This window comes from Meriones unguiculatus, chromosome 6, assembly GCF_030254825.1.
Source record: "Meriones unguiculatus strain TT.TT164.6M chromosome 6, Bangor_MerUng_6.1, whole genome shotgun sequence".
Lineage (NCBI taxonomy): Eukaryota > Metazoa > Chordata > Mammalia > Rodentia > Muridae > Meriones > Meriones unguiculatus.
Window position 1 is genome coordinate 15,764,593 of NC_083354.1, and position 25,806 is coordinate 15,790,398.

At 44.1% G+C, this 25,806-nt stretch overlaps 2 protein-coding genes across 8 annotated transcripts in view; one reads left to right on the forward strand and one right to left on the reverse strand.

Annotated features, from left to right (window-relative positions):
* The first annotated feature begins 1 nt into the window (after position 1).
* On the forward strand, positions 2–21,059 carry Pigb (phosphatidylinositol glycan anchor biosynthesis class B). Of its 2 annotated transcripts, none has more exons than XM_060384770.1 (12): positions 2–237; positions 939–1,074; positions 2,560–2,677; positions 4,544–4,648; positions 6,773–6,903; positions 8,386–8,526; positions 12,466–12,517; positions 15,128–15,339; positions 16,436–16,500; positions 19,235–19,448; positions 19,550–19,730; positions 20,750–21,059. In XM_060384770.1, the coding sequence occupies exons 1-12, from the start codon at positions 108–110 to the stop codon at positions 20,897–20,899; spliced, it is 1,635 nt and encodes a 544-aa protein (XP_060240753.1). In that variant the 5' UTR covers positions 2–107; the 3' UTR covers positions 20,900–21,059. The 2 variants fall into 2 exon arrangements, with proteins under 2 accessions (XP_060240753.1, XP_060240752.1); XM_060384769.1 differs by lacking the exon at positions 2–237 and adding an exon at positions 300–542.
* The window catches only part of Ccpg1 (cell cycle progression 1), a 31,335-nt gene continuing 26,574 nt past the window's right edge, over positions 21,046–25,806 (reverse strand). For 3 of the 6 annotated variants that reach the window (XM_021637984.2, XM_060384765.1, XM_060384766.1), the window contains 2 exons: positions 23,680–25,067; positions 21,046–21,713 (listed from right to left, as the gene is read on the reverse strand). In XM_021637984.2, the coding sequence (XP_021493659.1) occupies positions 21,524–21,713; positions 23,680–25,067 (1,578 nt within the window). In that variant the 3' untranslated portion in view covers positions 21,046–21,523. Of the gene's footprint in view, positions 25,068–25,806 lie in introns of all 6 variants that reach the window. The other 3 variants (XM_060384768.1, XM_060384767.1, XM_021637988.2) reach the window with 2 other exon arrangements.

Below are 25,806 nucleotides of genomic sequence, written 5' to 3' on the forward strand. Positions count from 1 at the left end.
AGAACAGCCCCCGCGACGGCGGCCCCGGAGGACCAATCTTAGTGGCATGTGTCCGCCCGGGACGAGGTGAGGGGCGGGTTCTGTGGGCAGCGGGTGGCCGCGAGGGGATGGAGCCCGGGGCGGGCCACGAGCGCCCGGCCTCCCACGGTCTCCACAGCGGCTCGGGAGAGCTGAAGCTGCGGAAGAGGAAGCCCACGCCGTACGCGAGCGCTCAGGGGACGCGCTCCCGGCGTCGCGGTGAGTGCCGTGGGCCAGGCAGGGCACAGGGCTCCGGGCACGCGCGGGTTGGCGGTAGGAACGGGCTCAGGCGCGCTGGACAGCGTCTTCGCTGTGTTGTGCAGGCTGTGCATGGACTTGCCTCAGTCCTCCTGCCTCAGCCTCCCCAGTCACCACCACACCCGGCATGCACAGATTTTCAAATAAAATCTGTTTTCCCATCCCCACTGTTGGCAACCAGGTAGAAAATACGCTGTATTCCCCGTACAGGCTGCCTGCACACAGGGAAAAGCAAACTTTGCAGGCAGCCGACCGACCATCTGATAGTAAGAGCGTTTTTAAATTTCGGGCAAAGCAGTTTAGTTTCTGAGCCTTCCTCACAGGGAAAACGGAGGTTCGGAAAGAAATCACCAGCGGTTTACAGATTCTTTTAAGTGTGTGTGGTGGGTGAGGGGTGGGGTGGGGGTGTTCCCTAGTGGGGATTTCGATGCTAGGAGTATTCCCTAGGTTCTTTTCCATTCCCTACACATTGCTAGGGAGCACACTCAGGGCCTGAAGGAAGCTAGGCAGGAGTCCCACCCCAGAGCTAACTCCCAGGCCCTGTATAATCACTTCGTGACATGACCCTTGTGGAGTGGTGTGGAGCACCTTAACAGAGCCGGGGTACTGTAGGGGGAACTGCCTGACTCTATGCTACAATTATGCTTCGGTTTGCTTTTCAGGGCTTCTTGGAGAAAACATTTATCTGGTCCTGTTCACCATTGCTTTGCGAATGTTTAACTGCTTCTTGGTCCAGACAAGTTTTGTTCCAGATGAGTACTGGCAGTCTCTTGAAGTTGCACACCACATCGTTTTCAGATATCCTTTATGGTTCCTTCCACTCTGAGTGTGGGTTCATCTTAAGAGCTCGGCTCACGATCACATGTTTTCAGTATTTCTTGTATTTCTTTGAATAACTTCAGCTCAAAAAAGTGTGCTGTTGTTGCAAAATGATATTTATTCTATGTCTTCCTTTGATGCTTACAGACTTGACAGAGAGAGAGGAAGAGAGAGAGAGAGAGAGAGAGAGAGAGAGAGAAAACACGGGCATGGTGGTACATGGTAATCCCAGCACTCAGGAGACAGGGGCAGGTAGATCTCTGAGTTTGAGGCCAGCCTGGTCTACAGAGAGTAAGTTCCAGGACAGCCTGGGCTACACACAAAAAACCCTGTCTGGAAAAACCAAAACAACAAACAAAAAATAGACTTGACATTGCCTTAATAATATTATATATACTTATAATGATTTGTAGTGAGAGGATAGAGATAAGGTAGAAAACACAATCCCTCCCAGCATTTGAAAGGCTAAAGAAGCAAGATTGTGAGTTCAGGGTGAGCCTGGCCTACCTCTGCTTTAAAACAAATCCAGGTCCTTGGGATGGCTCAGCTAGTGAAAGCATGTGAACATGGCTGCCTCAGTTCTGTCCCTAAGACTCACATAGGGTGGACAAGGGGGCTGGAAGGATTGCTCAGTGATTAGAGCTGCTCTTAACCCCTGAAGACCAGGCTCTTGCAGAGGACCAGAGTTCAATTCTCAGCACCCACATGGACTTACACCTATCCTGGTTCTAGGGGATTTGATGGCCTCTTCTGGCCTCCATGTGTACCAGGCATGCACATGGTGCACACACACATATATGTGCACATACTTACACATGAAATTAAAAGTTTTTAAATGGAAAGAGGACCAAGTCCAAAGAGTTGTCCTCTGACTTTCACCCACACGCACACATACACACACACACACACACACACACACACATACATATACACATATATATATATATATATAAAACTATGTATTATATAGTTATATTAAAAGAGAAACACACTTCTAACTTGAGGAAATTAAGACTTTAGTTAACCAAATATTCAATATAAAACGTTGTGTCTTAAGGATTAGGGTGTAGCTTAGTGGTAGAGTACCATCCTAGCATATCTAAGGCCTGGGATTTAATTCCTACTATGACCAAAACAAAACAAAACAAAACAAAACTGTGTTTTTAAAACTTCATTGTCAGCCAGGTATGGTGGCACATGCCTATAATCCCAGCACTGAGAGAAGGAGAGGCAGAAGGATCCCTGTGAATTCAAGGCTAGCCTGTCTACAAAGTAACTCTAGGACCAACGAGGCTATACAGCAAAACCCTGTCTTAAAAAAACCAAAACAAAACAAAAACTTAATTGTCAAGAATAAAGTACTGAAAAAAAATAAAAAAAAGAATACAGTACTGGTTTATATATGAAAATATAAATTAATTTGCTTCAATACTATATTTGACATTTAATCCTTAATATTATTAAGTATGGTTATTTGACCTGGGAATGGACAGAGAGATTGAGGGGTTACACTTACCCTTTAATCTTTGCAAGCATCTACAAGGTTCTGCATCTTTTGGGGAAAGACAGTGTTCAATTACTGGTAAGTTTAAATCAAAATGACCAAAATTGTTAAATTCAGATTTACTCCTTTTTCAGAAGTTAATTAGTAATAACTGAATGACTTTCCGAGTATCACAAAATTTGTGTTTTAGAAGTCTATTGTTGCTCAAGTCCAGCCTTATCTGGGAAGCCCACTGTGCAAAAGACACTATGATGTAGAACTCTTCAATATATTTTAAAATAAGTAAAATTAAAATTTAAATAAAAAGATAAATAAATAAAAATCAGGGGCTAAAGAGATGGCTCAAGGTTAAGAGCCCTTGCTCCACAACCACGAAGACCAGAGTTCAGGTCTCAGTCCCCATGAAACAGGCTCAGTAACCCTGCAAACACTTGTGACCCCAGCTCTGAGGCGGTAGAGACGACATATTCCTAGTTTGTGCTCCACCCCGCAAAAAACAAGTCCCCACGTCAGGTAGAGACCCTGCCTCAAAAGGAACGAGTAGCAGAGAAAGACATCAAACATCCTCTGGCATCCCCAAATAAAAGTGAGCGAGAAAGTCTGCTCTGAGAATTCAGTTTAAAAACATCAAAATAACTATCTTACATACTGTTTTGGTTCATTGCATTTGGGGAGAAAAATGAATATGACAAAAAGGTAATGATATGGATCACCACTGTGTTATGTAGTAAGACTTAGTTTCTAGGGTAGAGATTACCAGGGGCAATTCAGAGGGGCTGGGCACAGGACTTGAGAAAGGTCTGTGTGGTTTCACTCGTTTCAGGATCCTTTGGGAGAGGGGCAGGAGGGAACCAAACCCACGTCCTTGGGCATGCCAGCAGGTTCCACTGAGGTACAACGCAGCCCTTGAGGTCTGTTAGGCTGTCGTCAAGTTGGATCCAGAAGTCTGGAGTGTTTCTCTTCAGTCAGGGAAAGCTACCACCCAGTATTGCAAAGGGAGTCCAATTCTGAGGCACTGTGTGGCGCCTAGAAAGACTGCCGTACACATGCAGACATGTTGGTGCTGAAGGCCAGAAGAAAGGTTTCAATCTCTGGAGCTGGTAGGCAGCAGTAAGCTACCAGGCCTGGGTGCCGGGAACCGAACCTGGGTCCTCTGAAAGAGCAGCAGTGCTCTTCTCCCAGTCCAGCCAGGGATTTTAACACTTTCACTGTCAAGAGTGCATGCTGCCGTGGTATCAAGTCTACCTTGGTCTGAATCCAGGCGTCAGTGCTAGCAAGCTCCATAGCCTTGGGAGCGTTACCTCACCTCTTTGTGCCTTGGTCTCCTCAGGTATTAAATGGTACCTGTCTTGGGGGATTGCTGTAAGGAATGAGCTGATACATATAAACTATTTGACACCCAGCACAAAGTACTGCTATGTGCTTCACTTAAAAACAAAACCTATTATATGCTCACAAAAATAAATAAGCCTCTAAAATAGAGCCTTAACACAATAAAATGGTTTGGAAGCTGTTTAAGTGTAGCTCAATGGTAGAACACTTGCCTAATCGTCATGCGGCCCTAGGTTCAATCCCTACTATTACAAAAGATAAATAATTAGTGCTGTAAGATATACAGAAATGTAAGAATGGGTAGATGGGGTATGGTGCTTCACACCTGTAAATTGCAATACTTGGGGGTGTTCAGGCATGAAAAACAAAGACAAAGCTAGGGGGGCTACTTAGCCAAGTCTTCCCAAAAGACAGCAGGGACAGAGAGAGAGGGAAGGACAGTGGAAGGGAGGGAACAAGAGCCAGAAAGCTAAGCACACACAGGAAGCATATGAATGAACAGGAGATGGAAAGATAGTTTTCTGTTAATGGTTAGGTTTTTTCTTTTTATGGCAGTTCAGTATGAACCAGGAAGATGTGCTTACCAACCCTTTTTCTTTTTAACCAATGAAGATCTGGATTCCCAGACTTGGCCAAGCTCTTCTGTCTGCTGTGGCAGATGTAAGGCTTTATTCACTCATGAAGCAGCTGGGAACTCAGGAAGTGGCACGATGGGTGGTAAGTCTAAACACTCTAGACGCAGCGTGATATAGAACATGTGTGGGACAACTGCTTCCTACAACAGTGGACCCCAAGCACCTCCTGGAAATTCTTCCATAATTAGAAACAGTAAAATCTGAACGGAGCACGCCAGCTCCTGACTGAGCCCCAAATGGGACAGGCTGAACCCCAGGAGCCACCCACGGAAGCCCTTGGGTCTCTAAACAGTCAGGGTCCTCCTCTCTCTCCTTAGTCTTTGGACACCCTGAAGCTGCTTTTACAGCCTGTGTTCCCTGTCCCTGTCCCCATCCCTGAGGCTTGGCGAGAAATCCTGCTGCACAGAGGCACCGCCCTAGCTGGAATGCCTCAAGAAACAAGATGCCCAGAAGAGCATCTTGTCAGTGGCTTATTTCTTGTTGTTGGTTGTTTTTTGTTTGTTTGTTTGGTTTGGTTTCTTGAGACAGGGTCTCTCTACATAGCCCTAGCTATCCTAGAACTCACTATGTAGACCAGGCTGGCCTCACCCTCACAGAGATCCTCTTGCCTCTGCCTCCTGAGTACTGAGATTGAAGGCATGCGCAGCTGGTTTACTTCAAGATGGGTTACCAACGATTGCATCTCCCAGTCAAACTATACCCCAGTGGGTGACTGGATTTCACGGAACTACTGTTGTGTACTTGACCCTGCCCCACATGAACTGTTTACTTATCTACTGATTGTATTGTTTCTATCAGGAAATAGATTCTAAACTCCAAACTGCCCATTCACCAATACATTTCTGGAACATGATGTATTAGTAACCTGGAGAAAGGGCCTATTTGTGCAGACATTGGATTCTTTTATAGTTTAAGAGGTGATTTATTTTCTGTGTATGTGGTACCCATGGAAACCAGAAGAGGGCATGGGATCCCCTGCAGCTGAAGTTACAGGAGTGAGCAACCTGCTGGGGTGCTGGGGCCTGAATGCCTATCCTCTGATAGAGCAGTAAGTGCTCTTAGCTCCTTGGTTCGTTTTGTTTTTAACATTGTAAAAAGAAAATTAGTTAGTGATTAAGTTCTTGCTAATTGATTCAGACACAGTCGGCTCCATGGCCACTATCTACTTTGTTTTTATGTTTTATATACATTGCCAAACGTGCACATAAAATGGTAGCAAATATCACAGTCTACCTTTGAGATCTTCCTTGCGAGTTCTCCTTAAGGAAAAATCTGTCATGAATATGGGAATCTTCTTTTTTTTTGGGGGGGGGGATCTTTTTACAAGTCCTAGTAGGAGAGACAGGAAGCCATGTGTTGCTTCAACAAGGAGTTCCTTCGAAGACATGCTTGTGTAGACTTCTGATACTTTTGTTTCCATTTCTTCAAGAAAACTCAATTTTACTTACTTTTCAAATTGAAATTTAATGCTTCCTCTCTTAATTTTAATCCTCTCTTAATTTTTCACCAAGAAATATGGAAGCCAGGGCAAAGGCTATAGCTCAGTAGTAGAACATCTGGCCTCCCATGTTTGAAGCCCTACCCACTCCCCCGAAAAAGGAAAAAAATAATAATGGGATGCTGACTAGTTCAATACTAACTTGTGCTACATAGCAACTTCCAGGTCAGCCTTTGCTATATAGCAAAATTCTAACCCTTAAAAATAAAAATTTATATAGACATCTGTGTGTATATATATGCCCCTGAAAGCACCACCGACTTCATGTGTATGTGTGTCTAAAAGGAGAAAGGAGCTGAAATAGGACAGCCTTTCCAAAGCAGTCAGTAGATGCTCAGAATAGCTGATTCCAGGCCACTGAGGTAGGAGGTGGAGCACTGGCTGGCTGATCTGGTGAGAAGTATCAATACTCTGTAAACTCCACTCCACTCTCAGTGTCTGTATTTTGGATATTTCATTAACAAGAAGTAAGAGTTAGTCAGGTGCAAACCACCCAAAAGCCCCTGAAAGCACTACCGACTTAACAAATGAAAATCTGCGATCAGAGCCTTGTGGGGCGTGGGTTAAGAACAGTGCCTGGCCGTGTCTGCATGTACAACATTTCCCCTTTGATGGGGCTTCTGTAGCATCTGGGCCCGTGCTTTCTACAGAAGATAACACCCAGCTTCCCATTTCCTGCCACAGCTATACTCACTCCTGACTTCTTAGTTTTTTTGCCAGCTGTGTTCTTGGTTCACATGGTACTGTTGTACCCGAACCCTCACAAACACCATGGAGACTGCTCTCACAGCAATTGCTCTTTTCTACTATCCTCTTGAAGGCTCAAGGTCCATGAACAGGTAAGACGGCTGTTACTAAGTCCAGACAAAACTCTAAAAGGTGCTTTTGAAAAACTATGCATATCAAAAAAGTCCCCCAAGTGTTCATGGGACTTAGAAACCAAGGTTTTTTATGAGTATAACATGAAATGGAGAACAGTCCCACTGCACGGTGAATCCAGTAAAGGGGCTGGTTACAAAGTGGAGACAATGCTTAGGACATCCTGTAGTACCCAGAGCTCACTGAAGCAGCAGTCTATTATCAGTGGACTCCAAAGGACCAGAAGAGGAGTACTGGGATCCCTGTAAAGCTCTGCTTGAAGGGTCCCCACAGGAGACAGCCAGGGCTAGCCTTTACCAATGGCTAGAAGTCAGCCAGGAGAATACATGCTCCTCACTCATGCTGTGACTGCCTTCCCTTGCCCTAGAGCAATCAGAAGCAAGGTAGGCCTAGAGTGTTCCTGCAGGTCCACTCAACCGCAGGGGGAGAAGATCCGAACAGTAAGAAAACCCAGACCAAGCAGCAAGAAAGCCCTGAGCAGAAGCAGGCGGCAGAGACAGCACAGGCGCTAGGTAGCTGGTGTGGGGAGCAAGCGTGTGGAAGAGAGGAGGGACAAGGGGCAGGCTGGGATGGGACCAGGCCCTTCTCCACACCGTGGATTTTATTCTGTTTCAAAAGGATGTGCTAAAAGCTGGGTATGCTGGCATGCACCGTTAGTACCAGCACTTGGGGAGGCAGAGGCAGGCAGATCTCTGAGATTTGTCTAGCAAGTCCCAGGAGAGCCAGGGTAACAGAGAGAGAGAGAGAGAGAGAGAGAGAGAGAGAGAGAGAGAGAGCCTGCCTCAAAAAAAAAAAAAAGGCCTAAACAAAAAGGGATAGTGTATATTTACTGTTCCTGCACAAAGATCTTTTGAATAAAATTATTTATTTTTAAAGACAGGGCATGTTTGTATGCATCTTTCAGATGAGTAGAATTTACTTAATTTTGAAAAAATAAAAAAATAAACAAAACAAAAACCTTCCTCCTTGTGAGTGGTGCTGGAGTCAGACCCAGGGCCTTGCATGCTCTTCCGTTAGGCTACATCTACTTTACAAGGTTGTATATGCTCAGAAGGCCATCACTGCATAAATAATGCTATTTCCTTAAACGTCTGTATTTTCTTCTTAGAGAAAGGATTTGTGGGTTTTTTTCTTTTTAAATACAGCTGATCAGGAAAACATTTATTGTTTTCCTGTCAGGAAAGCAGCATTAAAGCTTAGTGTGTTTTTAACATGTACAGTTAGAGGTGGGTGCTCCTCACTGAGGCTTGGCAACAGAGACCTAGAACCCAAGCACCTGGGAGGCTGAAAAGGAGGGTTGAGAGCATGAAATGAGCTTGAGCTATATAAGACAGACCCTGTCTCAAAAGCCCCCAAAGCAAAGTTCTCTCACAGTGAAAATAGCCGACCAACTTCAAGCTCAGTTTCCCAGTTTCCCTGTAACAACTTTCCCTTGCTCCTAGTGTCAAGTACTCGCTCCTGGTTGCACTTGCTTGCATAGTCCGCCCCACAGCGCTTATCCCGTGGGTGCCATTACTCCTCAGACATTTCTGCCAAGAAGAGAGCAAGGTCCACCTGACTCTACATCATTTTCTACCTGTAGGGTAAGTCTGCCTGTGGTGTCATCCAAACATCTTACTAACCTGTGGACGACAAGACTGTGAGGAAGATTTTGTATCTTTCAGCTGATTACTGTATCTAATGTCACAGGAAGCTTCCAACTTTGTATTTTCCTTTTTTTTTTTTTCCTGTTATGAAGAGATTTATTGCATGGGAATGGGGAGAGAGAGACAAGAGAGTGGGAGAACGTAGGAGAAGAGAAATAGGGGGCTGGTGGGGAAAGAACAGGGAGCGGGAGAGACACCAAGGCAGAGAACACAAGAGAGGAGAGAGAAGTGGTTTCCACTTTTTAAACTTTTTATATACACTAGTGTGTATATAAACTCTGAAAGGCATATAGGGAGGTCACAGTACAACTTCTGTCAAGGTGGTTCTTTCAGCATTTGTTCAGGAATTGAATTCAGGTTATCAGGCTTTTGTGGCAAGCTCCTTTACCCACTGAGCCATTTTGTTGGCCCAGTATTCTATTTTAGATGTCTAGATTTATGAGACTGATTAACTGTATTATACTTCAGTCAAACAAAAGTGTCTATTTCTTAGAATTTCCACATTTCCTAAAATTTTCTATTGTATTTGTATAGGACCTAATAACAATTTTGTTCATATGAGCTTATGTTGTTCTTAGATTTAAGTTAGGCTATTCTTATTTTATGGTAAGAAGAAGCATGGAGAAATTTAAAATTAGCAAAGCCAGTGAGCTGATGAGTGAAGAAACAGAAACTGTAAATATATGATGCCTAGCACAGCATCTAGTAGGATATCCAAACTATCTTCTGAGCCAGTGAGTGTACCTTGCCCATCAGAGCATGAGGTCTGTTGTCTGCCTCAGCCTTCTGGGTAGCTAGGATCACAGACAGCTGTAGGAGGCCTGGCCTCTAGGGCAGTGGCACGTACTGAGCCAGCTCCTAGTGCTCTGGCCTTTAAGGGAAAAGACTGAAGATCTCCAGAGAGAAAAAGTGTTAGGATGATGTACAATGACTAAGGTGACTCAAAATAGTGCAGAGAAAAGCCCTTAGGCCAGGGGAAGATTACATCCACAAACAGAAAATCCTTTCTGTTCTTTCTTGTTTGTTTGTTTGTTTTTGAGACAGTCTCACTATGTAGCCCAGGCCTGCCTCTACTTCCTGAATGCTGGCATTAAAGATGTGTACCAAAAGGCCTGGCCTGTTTTGTTTTGTTTTTGAGACAGCCTTACCACAAAGCCTTGGCTGACCTGGAATTTGCTATGTGAACCAGGCTGGCCTTGAACCCTTTCCTTCCTTAAGTGTCCCAAGTTCTTGAATAATGGCCTTGAACCATTATTGAACCATGCCTAACTAACTTAGAAAAAAAATGTTGAACCTACTTCCTACCATAAGCTAGAAGAAAATCTCCAAGAAAAGCATATATCCCACAGTGAAGGTAAAACAGCAGTGCCTGTGCCAGGTCAGACAGACCCCTGAGCAGAGTGCCCGGAGAGCAGAAAACTTTGCAAAAGATCCATTTGAGTAGTTAAGGACCTTTACCACTGACTCAATGACAGACCATTCACATGCTGACCCCAACTGCACAGAACAAAAACAGAAGTTAGGGGCAGTTTTGAGATTCACTGTAAAGAGAGCGGAAGAGCAAACTACAGATCAAATGGCATCTCCAACACACATGACCAATCAAGCCTCGTGTCCAGGAAGGACACAAACATGGAAAACTCTTAAGAAAGGGGTGACTGGAAACAAATCATAAAAGACCCCATCAGCTACTTCAAAAATATCCAGTTTGGGAGCTAGAGTCACAGTGGTTTAAAACAAAACAAAAACACTTGTTGTTCCTGCTGAGACCCAGGGTTAGTGTCCCATCACCCATGTGGACTCATAACTGTCCTTAACTTCAGTTTCAGGGCCTCCAGCACCCTCTTTTAACCTTTGAGGGCACCAGCCACATATGTGGCACACATACATATATGCACACAAAACATTAATACACGTAAATAAATAAACTATCTAGGTGGCCACTAAGTTTAAAGGTATTCCTCTTACGGGATATGGCCCACACTTTTTTTTTAAATTTATTTATTATATATACAGTGTTCTGCCTACATATAACACTTGCACGCCAGAAGAGGGCACCAAACCTTATTATAGATGGTTTTGAGCCACCATGTGGTTGCTGGTAATTGAACTCAGGACCTTTGGAAGAGCAGCCAGTGCTCTTCACCTCTGAGCCATCTCTCCAGCCCGTGGCCCACACTTTTAACCACAGCACTTATGAGGCAGAAGCAGTTGGATCTCTGTGAGTTCTAGGCCAGCCAGGGTTACATGGTGAGACTCAATCTCAAACCATAAATATATTCAACTGCACTCAGTGGCTCAGTGCTTGTCTCCTGCACAAGGCCTTGGGCTCAGTACATTTCAAGAGACAAATCATATAAAATATCCTTTATAATCACAATGGAATGAAGTTACATAATTAACAAACTAAAAGGTAAGTATGCAAAAGCTAAAAAGGCACATTCATGACTTACAGTTCCAAGAAGAAATCACAAGATAGAAATGAGACACTATCATTCAGGAGGCTGAGATGGGAGAGAAAAGTTCAGGCTGCCAGCACCACTTACAACAAAGAACAAAAACAAAAACCCAGAGCCTGTTCCGCCTCTTTACATTTCCTTCTCCTTACCGGCTTTGTCTTATCTTGGATAGTGCCCTGCTTGCTCTCTTTAAGTTTAGTTATTCTAATTCATTTTCTTACCTAATAAAATCATAGTCATCCTGTAACTTAAAGGTCTCAAAACCACCTACCCACTGTAAAATGATAACATTTTGGAAAACACAATTTTTAACAACCGATCGCTTATCCTAGCAGTATGTCTACTCAACAAAACTACACATTGTGGGCACTTAAACTTGTATGATTTGGCCCAGCATGGTGGCATATACTTTTAATCCCAGCACTCAGGAGGCAGAGCCAGGTGGATCTCTTAAGTCTGAGGCCAGCCACTCTATAGGACCACCAAAACTACACAGAGAGGCCTTGTCTCAAAGAAAAAAACAAGTGAAAACAAAATTATACAGCTGTGTCTCCTTGTTAGCTCTCTGTTGCTGTGATAAAACAGTGACCAAAATCAACCTGGGGAAGAAAGGGTTGATTACCGCTGACAAGTCATATCCATCACTCAGGGGAGGCCAAGGCAGAAACCTGGAGGGAGGAGCTGAAGAAGGGAAACCTCGGGGGAGTGCTGCTTCCTGGCTTCCTCTGGCTTGCTCAGCTACCTTTCTTACACAGCCTAGGCCTGTGGGCCCAGGGATGGCTCCGCCCACAGTGGGCTGGGCACTAGCACATCAATTAAAAATTAAGAAAATGCCACACAGATTTGCCATAGGACCATTTGATGGAGACAGTTCCTCAACCGGGGTTCTCTCAGGTATGAAAAGTTGACAACTGATGGGAACTATGACATTGTCTATAAAAAAACAAAACAAAACAGACAGAGTATCCTAATACAGGAAAAAAGCTGTGTGATAGTTACACACATAGCATTGTAAGGGGATGGACTGCAGCACAGACACAGGCAGGCAGCCTAGGCTTAGAAGCATGGTGACAGTGAAGCTGCCAGCAGCCCTGTGAGCTGCGAAGCTGATCTCGCATAATATACTTAGAGCCACAGGCACTCAGTCAATTACAGTTGGAACTTTTTAAAGCCTAGGAACTGCGAAATAATGAGTATTCGTATTTTTATGTTGACAGGTTATCCGAGAATAGATAAAATAGTGGGTTTTTTTAAAGTTTGCTTAAGAGCATCTTCTCATCAGTGAAAGATATTTCAGAATGTATGAACCCACAGTTGGTGAACTTGTAAAGCATTTTTAAAGTGGTGTTTGATACAAGGCATTGGACTGGAATTCAGCAGGTTCAAATGTGAGTTATCATTCTACTTTGTTTTTCAGATTTATAACCTTCAGTTTGTCTCTGATAATTGATCGTATCTTTTTTGGCCAAGTAAGTAAGAATAGATTAAGCTAAAGGTTATCTATTTTAACCATTTACTGCTCTGAAAACTCAAGCTGGACTTTTAATGCTTTTGTATGTCAATCTGGGTGTGATAACACATGCCTGGTCTCGCACCTGTAATCTCGCACTAGGGGGGCCGGCGGATCAAGTGGTCAACATTATTCCTAGCTGCATAGATAGACTAAAGTCAGACTGGGCTACAAGAGACCCTATATCAGACCACAAGTAGACCCATTAATACTTTGGAACACAGGAAAGTCTTTTTTTTTTTTTTTTTTTGAGATAGTTTTTCTGTGTAGCGTTGGCTGTCCTGGAACTTGCTCTGCAGACCAGACTGGCCTCAGACTCAGAGAACTGCCTGCCTCTTCTTCCTGAGTGCGGGGATGAAAAGCGTGCACCACCACTGCCCAGCTGAGAAGTCTTGTTATAGTTATAATGAATCCATTTAATCACTAGAGGAGCGTGCTTCAGCTTCAGGGTCCTCTGCTGTGGTCTCCACAGCACACTTCTTGATGTGTAATGATTTTGACTCTTAATCATCCAGAAATCCTGTCAACCAAAATACTCTGTCCTTCAGTCATTTGGTTTGCAATACGGGCTCCCTACCTGTGGGTCGTAGCCTTCCACTGCCTTATATTCAGCCCCTAAAGGCACATGCGGTACTGAAGTCACAACTTTGATTTACAGCTTAAAAGGTTCACTGTTAGCTGTGAGATCCTGGCAAGCCTCATGCCTTTGCTGCCATACCTTATCTAGATATTACTGTGGCTCCTGTCTCCTAAGTAACCTAAGCAAAGCTTGGTTCTATGAGGTGCTGCATACAAAATTCTCACAGTAGCTCTGGCTATAAGTGAGCATTTCAGATACTTATCAGGCCCAGCAACGGTGGAGCACACTTTTAATCCCAGCACTAGAAGAGGCAGAGGCAGGCGATCTCTGAGTTTGGGGCTAGCCTAGTCTACAGAATGAGTTCCAGAAGAGCTAAGGCTACCCAAAGAAACAAAACAAACAAACAAACAAAAAACAAAGAAAGATACTTATTTGGAGTTATTCTCATTGCTGTCATTAGTATCTGCTTTGTGCTAAAATTCAAGTTGAAACACTGTCAGTATTTTACTGTAGTAGGTAAAGACTGACATCATAAGACAGCAGAGTAGGACTGTGTCTATGGGTGGTGCCACACACACGCACTTTAATAAGTCATTTTTAAAGCAGGGTGTAGTGGCTTAAGCCTCTAACTATAGCACTCAGGAGGAGGCAGGAAAAACACATCTCTAGGCTAGCCTGGTCTACAAGGAAAGTTCTTGGCCAGCCAGGATATCATGAAACATTGTCTAAAGCAAAATAGATTTTTAAAATATTTTTAAGAATTCACTTCTTTTTAACTATTATTTGTATACATGTCTAGAAGGATGTTTGGAGGTGAAAGGACAACTTTATGGAATAGGCTTTCTCTTTCTACCTTTACACGGGTTCCAGGGATCCAACCCAGGTCATCTGGCTCACATGGTTGCCAAGAGCTTTTATCTACTGAGCTATCTCACCGTCCCCAGAACAATTGAGTTTTTTTTTTTTTTTTTTTTTTTTTCAAGACAGGGTTTCTCTGTGTAGTCCTAGCTGTCCTGGAAATCACTCTATAGACCGGAGTGGCTTTGAACTCAGGAAGATCCTCCTGCCTCTGCCTCCCAAGTGCTGGGATTAAAGGTGTTTGCCACCACACCTAGCTGTAACAACTGATTTTTAAAATCCCATGTTGGACCCGGAAAGATGGCTCAGCAGTGAGGGACAAATACTGCTCTTATAGAGGACCAGCGCTGGAATTCCAGCTACAAGGAATTGGATACCTTCTCACCTCCAAGCTATTGGGCACTAGGGTGAGCTCTTAAGTATGTAGGTGCACGTACTCACACACACGCACACGCACACTCACTTATATATACATATATACATACACACATAATTAAAAGAAGAATCAATTAAAATTTCTCTCTTGGCCCGAACATGATGGTGCACACCTTTAATCTCAGCACTCGGGAGGCAGAGGCAGTGGATCTCTGAGTTTGAGGCCAGCTTAGTCCACAGAAAGAGTTCAGAATAGCCAGAAACAGAAAACCCGTTTGGAAAACCCAAAAACAAAACAACAACAAAAAACTCTTCTGATGGATATAAAACTTGCAGTACCAAAATATGTATTACTTATAATTTTTGAGCTTCACCTTAAACCTTAAAAACCTAAAATTTTACAAATTAATAAGATATATCATTAATAAGAGATACATCGTCTTAGAAAAACAAGTTATTAACCAGGGCAGTGGTGGCTCATGCCTTTAATCTCACTGAGGCAGAGGCAGGTGGATTTCTGAATTTTAGCCAGCCTGGTCTAGCAAATTCCAGGACAGCCGTATAGAGAGAAACCCTGTCTAGGGGTTTGGGGGGAGGGGGACAAGTTATTAACAAGATTTCATCTCATTATTCAAAGGACTGATTTTAAGATTAAATTCCTATTTAATATCATGATTCTGTCAAATACTGTAAGGCCTAAGATCAGTTTTTGACACTAACCTAGTTCTTATTTTTTTTTCTTTTACTTTATGCCAGTGGACATTGGTCCAACTTAATTTCTTGAAATTTAACGTGCTGCAGAATTTGGGGACGTTTTATGGCTCTCATCCATGGCACTGGTACTTCAGTCAAGGGTTTCCAGTTGTCCTGGGAACTCACTTACCCTTCTTCATTCATGGTTGCTTCCTGGCCCCAAGAAGGCTCCACATACTACTGCTGACCGTGCTATGGACACTGCTGGTGTACAGGCAAGACTTCATTCACGCGGGGGGGGGGGGGGGGGGGCGCTGAAACGTTACTACGAGATGATGAAGCTACTCAGAAGCAAGCTCTTACTTTCTCAGGATACAGCAATAGAGATTATATCAGATGAAAGTAATTACGTGGTGGTCAGACAGTGACGATTTAGACCTGTCCACACTTCTAACTGAAATAAAAATGAGGAACTGGTAGGATGGCTCAGCAGGTAGAGGCACTTACCACCATGCCTGTCACTATGAGCAATGTCCAGGATCCACATGGTAGAAGGAAACAACTGAGTCCCCACAAGTCCCGAGCCCCTGACCTCTGCATGCTCACTGTGGTGTTAGTGCCACATCCCCAACACTCAAACATTGAAAACATTTTTAAGGGATGTGTCCTTATTCCAAATTTAAGTAGTATTAAAGATTTATGTAATGTACATGAGTGCTCTGTCTGCATGCACACCTACATGCCAGAGGAGGGCACTAGATCACATTATAGATGGTGGTGAGCCACCATATGGCTGCTGGGAATTGAACTCGGGGAGAGGGTGCTCTAAACCACTGAGCCATCTCTCCAGTCCTAAGTAGTATCACTTAATTGAATTGGCAATATGATTTTTTTTTTCAAAGTATAACTGTATATTAAATTTCACTCTGACATTCCTGTTTAAACACATAATCACATTCTGTCTAAAAGTGTGATTCTGGAGCTGGGCCCTGTGGTACATGCCTGTAATCCCGGGACTCTGGGAGGCAGAAGCAGGTGAACTCTGTAAGCTTGAGGACAGGCTGGTCTATGAAGCAAGTCCAGGACAGCTAAGGCTACACAGAGAAAACCTGTCTCAAAAAAAAAAAAAGTGTGAGAGTGTGAGTCTGAAGCCAGGCATGGTGAAATGCCTGTAATGTCAGCAGTATGGGCTAAAGCAGGAAGTGTCAAGAGTTTGAGGCCAGTGTGAGCTATGATTGAAAATCAGTTATCCATAAAAAAATAACAAGGGAATTCAATCTCAGATACTTGAAAAACAGATCATATAGTTTAAATACATTACTCTCATACTCATGTAAAATTAATGTTTTGTCTTAATATCCTTTATTATAGCATGTTGGGCCACAAAGAATTCAGGTTTATCTATCCAGTTTTGCCGTTTTGCATGGTGTTCTGTGGTAAGTGTTTTTGATACAGAATACATTTTAGGAAAACTACCTGAAAGCAGCAGACACGGCACCACTGCTGTAATCCCTGCACTGCCGAGGAAAAGGCAGGAGGGGCAGCCCAAAGTCAGGGGCAGCCTAGACTTTGAGAGCAAGAAGATCCTGCCTCAAAACAGCAATAAAACATGAAGACAGTCAGTGCCCAAGGAGCTATTTCTTTCCAACTAGGCTGAATGAAAACTTTCGTAATTACAAACTGCTGCGTTAGGCGTTTTCTTTTCATAATCGAATGATCTGTGGGTGTCTGCTGTCTGGTTGTGGGGTCAGGGCTGACTTAGACCTCACTCTGCACCCGGCCTTGAACTCCAGGACCATCTTCTTTCCTCCGCCTACCATCTGCCGAGACCACAGATGTGAACCACTTTTGCCTAGCTCCTACATGTCTTTTTTTTTTCCTGTGGTAGTAAGATAAAATAAGGATCCATCTGCCAGTCCACTTTTTTGCCAGGGTAGGAGATGAGACAGTCTGGCTGGCCTGAAACATCTATGTTGCAGTCTCATGTCATCCAGGCTGGCCTTGAACAACAGATTATCCTGCCATAGCCCATCCCCACCAGTGGTGGGGTGACAGGCTTGCTGCACCATGCAGCTTTCCTGACAATCAGAGTCTCTCCTAACACCTCAAATCTAAGCCTGATTCCGTTGTATACTATTTTAACCTGATTTCATATAAATGTAAGTACGGCCTCTGCTGCATAACTGGTGACTTTCAAAGCCACAAGTCAAAAGCCAGGCCAGGTTCAAGAGCTGGTACAACAGCAAGGTTTTCAGTCTATAGACACTTACCGAGCTAGGGCTTCCCTCAGGCTGTCCTCCAGATAACAGCGTCTGAGTCCCTTATAGTGCGCACTGTGCCATGGTTTCGTGTCTGTAATGGAGTTTGCTAATAGCCAGAGCAGAAATGCTGCTGTGCTGCCGACAAGTAGGTGTCACCAGAGTACTCCTGGCCAGAGAGCCTTGCTTCCACTGACAGAACCTTAGTTCTGAGTCAGATCCATCTATCGACACAACAAATGCACTGCTGCAAGACAAGATTCTGTTCTAAACCAACAGGCCAGGGAAAGTGGCACCTGTCTGCACTCAGGCACTCGGGCAGCCGAGGACAAAGGATTGCTGGTTAAGGCCAGCCTGGGTGACATTTGTGGCAAGATCACCTCAAAAAAAAAAAAAAAAAAAAGAAATCTCCAACACAACACATCAACAGGCACAGTGGTGGATACCTGTAATTCTTGCCCTTGGGAGATAGAAGAAACCAAAGTTCCGGACCAGCCTCGTGAGACCTTGTCTTGCTGGCACCCCTCTCAGTCCTTTTCCCTGGAAACAACTGCTTCACCCTGAAGATCTTGCCACATTACCCAGGCTAGCCTTGAACTTGAACCCTTTTTGCCTATTAGTTGGGGCCTCTATTAGTTGGAATTACCGGTAGAAGCCACCTGACACACTATATATTTTCTTAGTTAATTTTGGTCTCTGATGTTCACAATTCTACTACAAAATCTTTCTTTAATATTGAGGTTGTGGTAGGTGAAAGTACAGCTTTGTTTCCTTAACAAATCTAAACTTACTGGTACCTCTGCCAATAAGTAACTATGCCCAGTGACTCAGGTTAAGGCATGGTTCAGCCTTGTCCTCCCCCTTCCCGCCCTGGTTCTCCAGCTAAATAAACTGCCCCTTCCTTCTCTAATGTAAACACTGAGGCTGAATGCCCTAACAGCCTTCCCAGCAATGTTTAGAAATGTCAAGGTTAACATGCATCCTTCTCATGTGCCACCACTGCCCAGTGACCTTGGGTTTGTTTTAGAAGTCCTTGTCACTGTGCAGCACAAGAGGTGAATTACTAAGTGAAGGCTCAGGGTCTCCATCACTGCTGGAGAAGGCAGGTTGTCATAGACACAACAAAACCTAAATCCTGTGCATAGTATGATAGCTAGTACACTTGTCAGCATGGTAGCACATGACTGTAATCCTAGTACTTGAGAGGGTGAGGTATGAGGATCTTGAGTTTGAGGCCAGCCTGGGCCTCAGTAAAACTCCATCTGAAAACCACAACACACACACACACACACACACACACACACACACACACACACACACACACACACACAGAGCTAGCTCGCCTAGAGCAGTTTGTGTCTCATGGGTGAGATGGAAGCCAGGCAAGCATTCTGGCACTTAGCTACATCTCGGCACCACACTTGGACCAGGCAATAGGAGCGAAGTAGGCACTCAGAGTGAGGTTTAGAAGAGCTGCGCTCCCTATTACATACAACTAAAACTTTCCACTAGGTGCTGGGATCTAACTGGGTATGACTGAACAGGCAGTCCTGCTCCCTGTAAGAAAACCACAGATCTTAGTCCAGACTGGCCATGTAACTGTGTCTTTCCAACTGTCCCTGGAATCATTCAAATTTCAGAAATCCCATTGGAACTCTTAGGACGTCAGATGCCCTCAAGCTAAAACTGAACATCTGTCACCCACACACCTTCAATTCACTGGAAAGGGCTCGACTCTGCCTGCGAGTACAGTGGTAGCCAGTGGTCAGAGTTGACTTGCTGCCCATGTATTTATCACATGGCACCACAGCCTGTACTGTTTGCATGGAAAATTACATACAAACTCCTGCCAATAAGAGAAAGGAAGACTGCCCCTGCTCCCCTTCTTTCTACCTATCTTATCTCCGTGCAGGATACTCACTAGCCCACCTGAAGGCATGGAGGAGGGCAGCTCTGAGTTTTCTGCTTTCGTCAAATGCGCTGCTGGCCCTCTACACTGGCTTAGTTCACCAGAGAGGCACTCTGGATGTCATGAATCACATTCAGAGATTCTGCTCTGGAGACCCTGCCCCAGCGCCAGTCTCGGTGTTCATGATGATGCCCTGCCACTCCACTCCTTACTACAGGTGAGGAAGGCGCTTCTGCCCCGGGTCCCACTTGTTCAAGGTCAGCCTGAAACAATAATGGAAACTTGGGGTGTTTAACTATTTTGACCTTTCTTCCGTAGCCATGTTCACTGCCCACTGTCCATGCGGTTTCTCCAGTGTCCCCCAGACTTGACTGGAAAAACTCAGTATCTTGATGAAGCAGCTATGTTCTACCTAAATCCCGTAAGCTGGCTACAGCAAGAGTTTCACAGCAATGTGTCACTCCCCACTCACTTGGTCACCTTCAATGTTCTGGAGAAGGTATGTCAACTCGAAGTAGTCAAGTCAGCATTTTCACTGGATTGGCAATCATCTGCTTTACCAAACCTTTTATCCCCTATATGAATTACCCACATGGTGGCTGGTGGGAGCAGCTCTCCAGTTGCAGCTACAGTGGAGGAATGTGAGCCTGCCTGGTTTGTAGAACAGCATGTAAAAAAAAGGGGAACATCCTGGTTCGGTTTGCTCTCCCCTTTATTCAGACTGGACCACAGTTCAGTCAATGCCTCCTCCTGTCCCTTTCCACTTCATTTTTTGGGCCTGGTCTAACAAACAGAAGTGGCTTACCAGCAGCCCCCAGAATCTAATCTCTGTCCCCACTCCAGTGACCCAGTGTTAGGGTTACCACCATGCCTGGGTTTATTTATTTTTGAGACAGGGTCTCACAACGTAGCCCTGGCTGTCCTGGAACTCAAAGAAATCCACCTTGCCTTTGCCTTCCAAGTGCTAGACTAAAGACATGTGCGACCACACCCAGCTACTGTGCCCAACTTTTTATGTGGTTTCTAGGAGTCCTAACTCAGATCCTCATGCTTGGTCAGCAACCATCTGACCAACTGAGGCATCTACTCTGCCCACCCTAATGGTTTTTATCTTTTATTGGAGGGGGGGGGGAGGTTAAGACCCAGTTTCTCTGTGTAGCCCTGACTGTCCTGGAACTAGTCTGTAGAGCAGGCTGGTCTGGAACTCGGAGGTCCACAGCCTCTTCCTCCCAAGTGCTGGGATTAAAGGCATGGGCCACTACTGCCCAGCTCAAATGGTTTCTTAATCCAGGCGACAAAATTACATAATTACTACCACTGTTCTGTAATTGGTCTTTTCCCCAGTAAAATCAACGCTAGTTCTGTAACTTGTTAGGTATATAACTACCAGAAGTCATTCCTTTAACCAGAACCTTGTTTCATGAAAGAAAAAAAGTCACGCACACAAAAAGTTATGATTGGCAACTCTTGATGTTCCTTGAAACCACATCTGGCAAACGTGCCTTTATTTACTTGTAGGAGATCCGTGCCTTCCTCGCTTCAGGGAGCTATAAGAGGACTGCTATTTTCTTCCACACTCACTGGCCAGAGGGGCGGACTGGAAGCCACATACATGTCTACGAACGAAGGTTAACCAGCAGAGTCAACACAGGAGGAGCTCAACTGTGAGGACTTCTGTGGAGAAGTTGGCCCAACTGAGGGAAACTGCAGATGATTCGTCGAGTAAGGAGGAAGCCCCTAGGGACAGCTGCACCATATACTGTGCTAAGGCATTCTTAGCAAGCACTAATGCGACGCCAGATTTGAAAGAGACCTTTAGTTTTCCTCATGGTGCAGTTTATTGTTTCTTCCATAACATTCAGGTGTGCAAGAGTTCACAAGAACAAGCCAGCAAGCTCTTCACAAGCCAACAGGCTCTTGAACCCACAGAGAGACAAAAGCATGAGAGTAGAAAGTGTTAGAGCAGGGTCCCGTCTCAGCCATTCCTCAAGCCCTACCGCTTGCCTAAAGATGGCACACACTGTACCGGCTGAGCTTAAGCTCAGCTACTCAAACCAAGCCTTATTTCATGCACAGAATGTCTCATGCCTGGCTTCCTTAATAAAACTACCTTTTTTTTTTTCCAGAGCAAAAAAAATTTTTTTCTTTGTTTTTAACAAACCTAAGCTACAGGAAAATGCAAGTTAGTAAGCTTTACTTTTGTATAATATAAAGATAGTCATGAGGATTTCATCTTAATTTCAACACCAAAGTAGAAAGCATCCACATCTCTTAATTTAACTTAATCGTGAATCAGTATTTAGGATCAAAAGGTAACCGCCCCAGCTCTATCTCAAGATTTGCCGTGTGTCTTCCGTTAGCGCGACCGTATTTATGCCATTTACCTTCCCTTTTATAAGGCTGTGGATGAAGGTGCTTCTGCTCTTGCTTTCGGTGCCTGGAGTTTTCAATATTTACCATACGTTGCTTTTTATCAGGTCGACTGAAAGTAGTAAACACATTTTTTAATCTATGTTAGAGTTCAGTTTTCTAAAAGTAAAAATAACTTAGTTTTTCTCCATTAATCTACTATCTGAGTACTGTAAAAATATAAAACACAAATTATAATTCTATTATAATACCAGGAAAGAGGGGAATCACTACTTTTCAACATTAAGGAAAAAGGAAAAAAACAGACGTAAAAACCCCTGCACTGGCTGGAAGGGGAAACCAAACCAGTGAGGAACAGGAATGTGACAATAAAATAATGAGATGTTTCCGTTACTATCCCAGCAAAAACAAAAATCAGTCTCATCTCTCTCATCCCAACCTTATCCCTCAGCTGAGATATGCATATTCATCTTGCAAAGCAAAGCAGTCTCTGACTTTCCCCCTTTTGCAGTCAAGTGCAGCAGGCACCGCTTTCCTCCCACTGCTATTAGGCTTCTCCACTGCTTCGCTCCAAGGCCACGTCAATTACCCATAGTCCTCAGCTCTAAGCACCTGACTTGATGTCTCTGGGTTCTAGCGATGTCATCCTGCAGTCTTTTCTTGCTTAGCAGGCTCAGGGGTCAGTGTTCCCTGCACTAGACTTTCCAATGGAGACTAACTTCGGAGTGAGCAGAGACGACTACGTAATAAATGTCAACAGTTACCTCCAAAACCAATTCACTTCTGCATCCTCTTCCTTAGAACCTTCTTCTGGTAGTCTATGAGTAATATCAATAGCTAACAGCGAAGTCATTCCAGATATGCGCACATCACTTGCTTTCCACTTCCCTTACACAGGACCTAACTGTTTCACTCTATGAGTTGTTTAAAATGCATCTTGTCTGTTCCTTACCACCTCCGCTACCCTCAGATTCTCATCAGCTTGTCATGCGCAGAGCACCCCAGCTGGCCTCAGGCCTTCCAATCAACCCTCCTGGCTGCTGCCAGTCAGCTAAAGAGCTAGTCACTGTCCCACCCAGTGACAAAATCCTTCAGAAAATCTCCATCTCACAAGACAGACACTTCAGGAAACAGAGGCCTTCCTGAGTTAACCCCCTGCTCACCTGTTTCTGTAAAGCCGTATGTCTGCATTTCTCCACACCTTTGCAAATGACCCTCCATTCCAGGGAGATGCCCACCCCTATTCATGCACTAATCCTCACATCCCTTCCAAAAGCTCAGATGAAAGGTCACTTCAATCATGAAGCTTTTCCAAGCATCTCCAGACTGCCTGAGGCCACCGAACCTTCATGCCAGTCAGTGCACACCCAACTCCTAAAAAGCGAGGGGTTGTTCAGGTTTCCTCAAAGCAGCTTCCCAACACTCACTACAGCGCTAGACACCTGCTTCAGGAACTAAAGACACCAGAAACCAGTCTCATTATTTTATAGGCACATTGCATTTATTCACAGAGAGTCACCTATGACTCTCAAAGGTAAACAGGTAAACAGACATTTGGAGTTACAGAATAAAAAACTGAAGGACAACAGACAGTTTTGAAGAACACTAGGGCTTTCTGGCTCCTGATCATCAACCTTCTCAATAGTAACCCTAAACTACCCCCAAAACCAACGATTATGGGGGGGGGAGAGCTCCACATAACCTGGACTTCACACTGAAATCTGTGTTTCTAGCTTCCTAAGTCAAAGAGTGAAGGGAAATTATCTCACTAATTATATAAACTATTCCAAAAACGCCAAATTGGCTCAAATGAGTTTATATATCCTTTAATTTTTACGGTAGAAATCAATCATTTGTTCAAGTCTAAGTGATTATATCATACATGGATTTTTTTTTTTCAGTTTGCAATAGTTATTTTAAAACTGTCTTTCAGTTTATTCTGAATTTCAGTGGCAATAAGGCTTGTCTCTTACAAATAGTAATCTCCTAAGAAGCTCAAAGCGTAAAAAACAAAAAGCTGCTCTGCAGTGCACCACTGTTAGAAGCTATTATAGTAACATGGCTTTATGTAAACCGACCTGGGTCCGAGTGGAAGGGCGGAAAGGGGCCCCAAGTGTCTATATATACATTCATCCAGCTTCTGCAAACTGGCATCCTCTACTTGGTACTCCTTTATGCCCTTAAGGTAGCCTTTCACGTCATCAACAAGGTCTACGAAGAGCTTCTGGTCGTATCTAAAGACACCGTTCGGGAAAAATGGACTGATGAACTGATCCAGTTCTTTCCAGTGGTGAAAATTATCCAGTTCATTCAGTAAGTACCACTGAATCAGCTCTCTGAAGTCATTCATGCTGACGGTGCCCGCTGTGTTAATAGGGCTGATGGATTCTTGTCCAGTGCATCCCAAACAAACCCTTCGGGTAGAATGTGTGTCTCTGCAGTCAAACTTGGCCTCGTACGTATATGGATTTGCCTTTTTCCTATCTTCTTCAGAGTGACTGGGCTTTTCTCTTCCTCTATCCCTCTGTGCAGACGGGCCTCTGCAGTTCTGGTTTTGGTTCGGTGCCTCGTGCACGGAGTATGAAGAATAACCATAAGCTGTTCTTGCTTTTTCACCTGCTGCTTCTTTTGAAGCCCCGAATCTCTTATTGCCCTTTTCATCAAAGATATTTTTGGTGGTATCTTTGAAATGCCGGAAAGTGGACTTGACTGAATCTGAGAACTTCTTCAGATTTTCCTTCACAGCTTCTTTTGCCTGCTTGATTTTTTCTTTATGATGTCTTACAAACTCCTTGGTTGAATTCTTCATAGCATCAAATGTTTCTTTAACTGTCCCCAGAAATGTCTCCTTCGACTTGCTCTTAGCCCTCTGGTTTCCTTTGCTTCCTCTCTTCCTCCCATCGGTCTCCTGCTTTCCATTTTGGTCCTTTGCCTCAACATACAGTCTTTCCCACAAGTCAGAGCGCTGCTGCTCGAAGTTTAGCTTCTGCTCCAGCTCAGCCAACCTCTGTTGCAACAGCACCATTTCCTTCTCTTCATTCTGTGCACTGTGAGAATCTGCCTGGGCCTGGGCCCGGCCAGGGACTAACTGCTCAAGTTCAGCCCGCAGAGCCATTGCTGTGAGCCGTTCTCTCTCCAGGTCCTTCTTCAGCATCTTTGCTTCCTCCAAGAGAGTCTCCTTTTCATTAAGGAAGCTATCTGTTTTCTCTTTCTCCATTGCTAAGCACTGCTTAAGAGCCTGGTTCTCTCTAAGTAACTGGTTATTTGTGCCTTTATCCTCCAACAGTCTAATCTGCCCCCTTAGTTGCTGTAACTCTTCCTGTAATGAAGACAGGGCTTTCTCTTCCTTTTCCAGAGATATTCGTAAATACTGGTTTTCTGCAGCAAGATTCTTCTTCTGAGTTTCAAAGGTAACTTTCTCTGCTTCAGTAACTGTCCAACACCTCTCAAGGTTTTCTTTCAATAACTAGATGGTTTTTTTTAAAGAGAAGAAAAATGTCAAATGCTTGGAAAGTTCAATCTAAATCTTAATCAAGTAACAGCCATAACCGTTAGTACCCATGAGTGTGTACATAGGTGTATATATATATGAGCATGTGCACACTTGCATACAAATCCTCTGCTTAAATAAACTGTTAAAAATTGGAAAAATAAATGCTCAGTGACACTTGCCATATATACAAGAAGCTTCTCATTAAAAAAAAAAAAAGGAAAATACAAGTGTCACATGGAAGAAAATGTGTAGCAGGCAGCTATAGCAAATCAAGAACACTGATAAGGAAGAATTTAAAGAACAAGCTAGGCCAAACTTCATCTCTAACAGCCAAAGGGCCAAGTGCTTACTAGCAGATCCAAGGCCCAGAGTTCAGTGTTGCCTATGGACACTGTCAGATTACACCCATTTCTAAGATAGAAAAGTGAGGGAAGCCCTTCTAACCTGTTATTACAGGAGCTTTCCTGAAAAGGTGTCTACAGAATTTAGCACTAACATTTTATTCCACCGGTTGTGGTGGCGCACACCGGTAGGATTTGCTGAAGGAGGCAGAGGCAGGAGGATCACGAGTTCGAGGCCAGCCTGGGCTACACAGTTTTAGGGGTTGGGGTTTTAGCTCAGTGGTAGAGTGCTTGCCTAGCAAGCGCAAGGCCCTGGGTTCGGTGCTCAGCTCTGGAAAAAAAAAAAAGACAAAATAACAAAAAGACCAAAA

Bases quoted from the DNA above. Each gene is read 5' to 3' on its own strand.
- Pigb (XM_060384769.1), top strand. From the start codon at position 404: ATGCACAGATTTTCAAATAAAATCTGTTTTCCCATCCCCACTGTTGGC. The intron at 8,527-12,465 runs GTAAGTCTGCCT...TTTGTTTTTCAG, and splicing joins CATCATTTTCTACCTGTAGG to ATTTATAACCTTCAGTTTGT. The intron at 19,731-20,749 runs GTATGTCAACTC...ATTTACTTGTAG, and splicing joins CCTTCAATGTTCTGGAGAAG to GAGATCCGTGCCTTCCTCGC.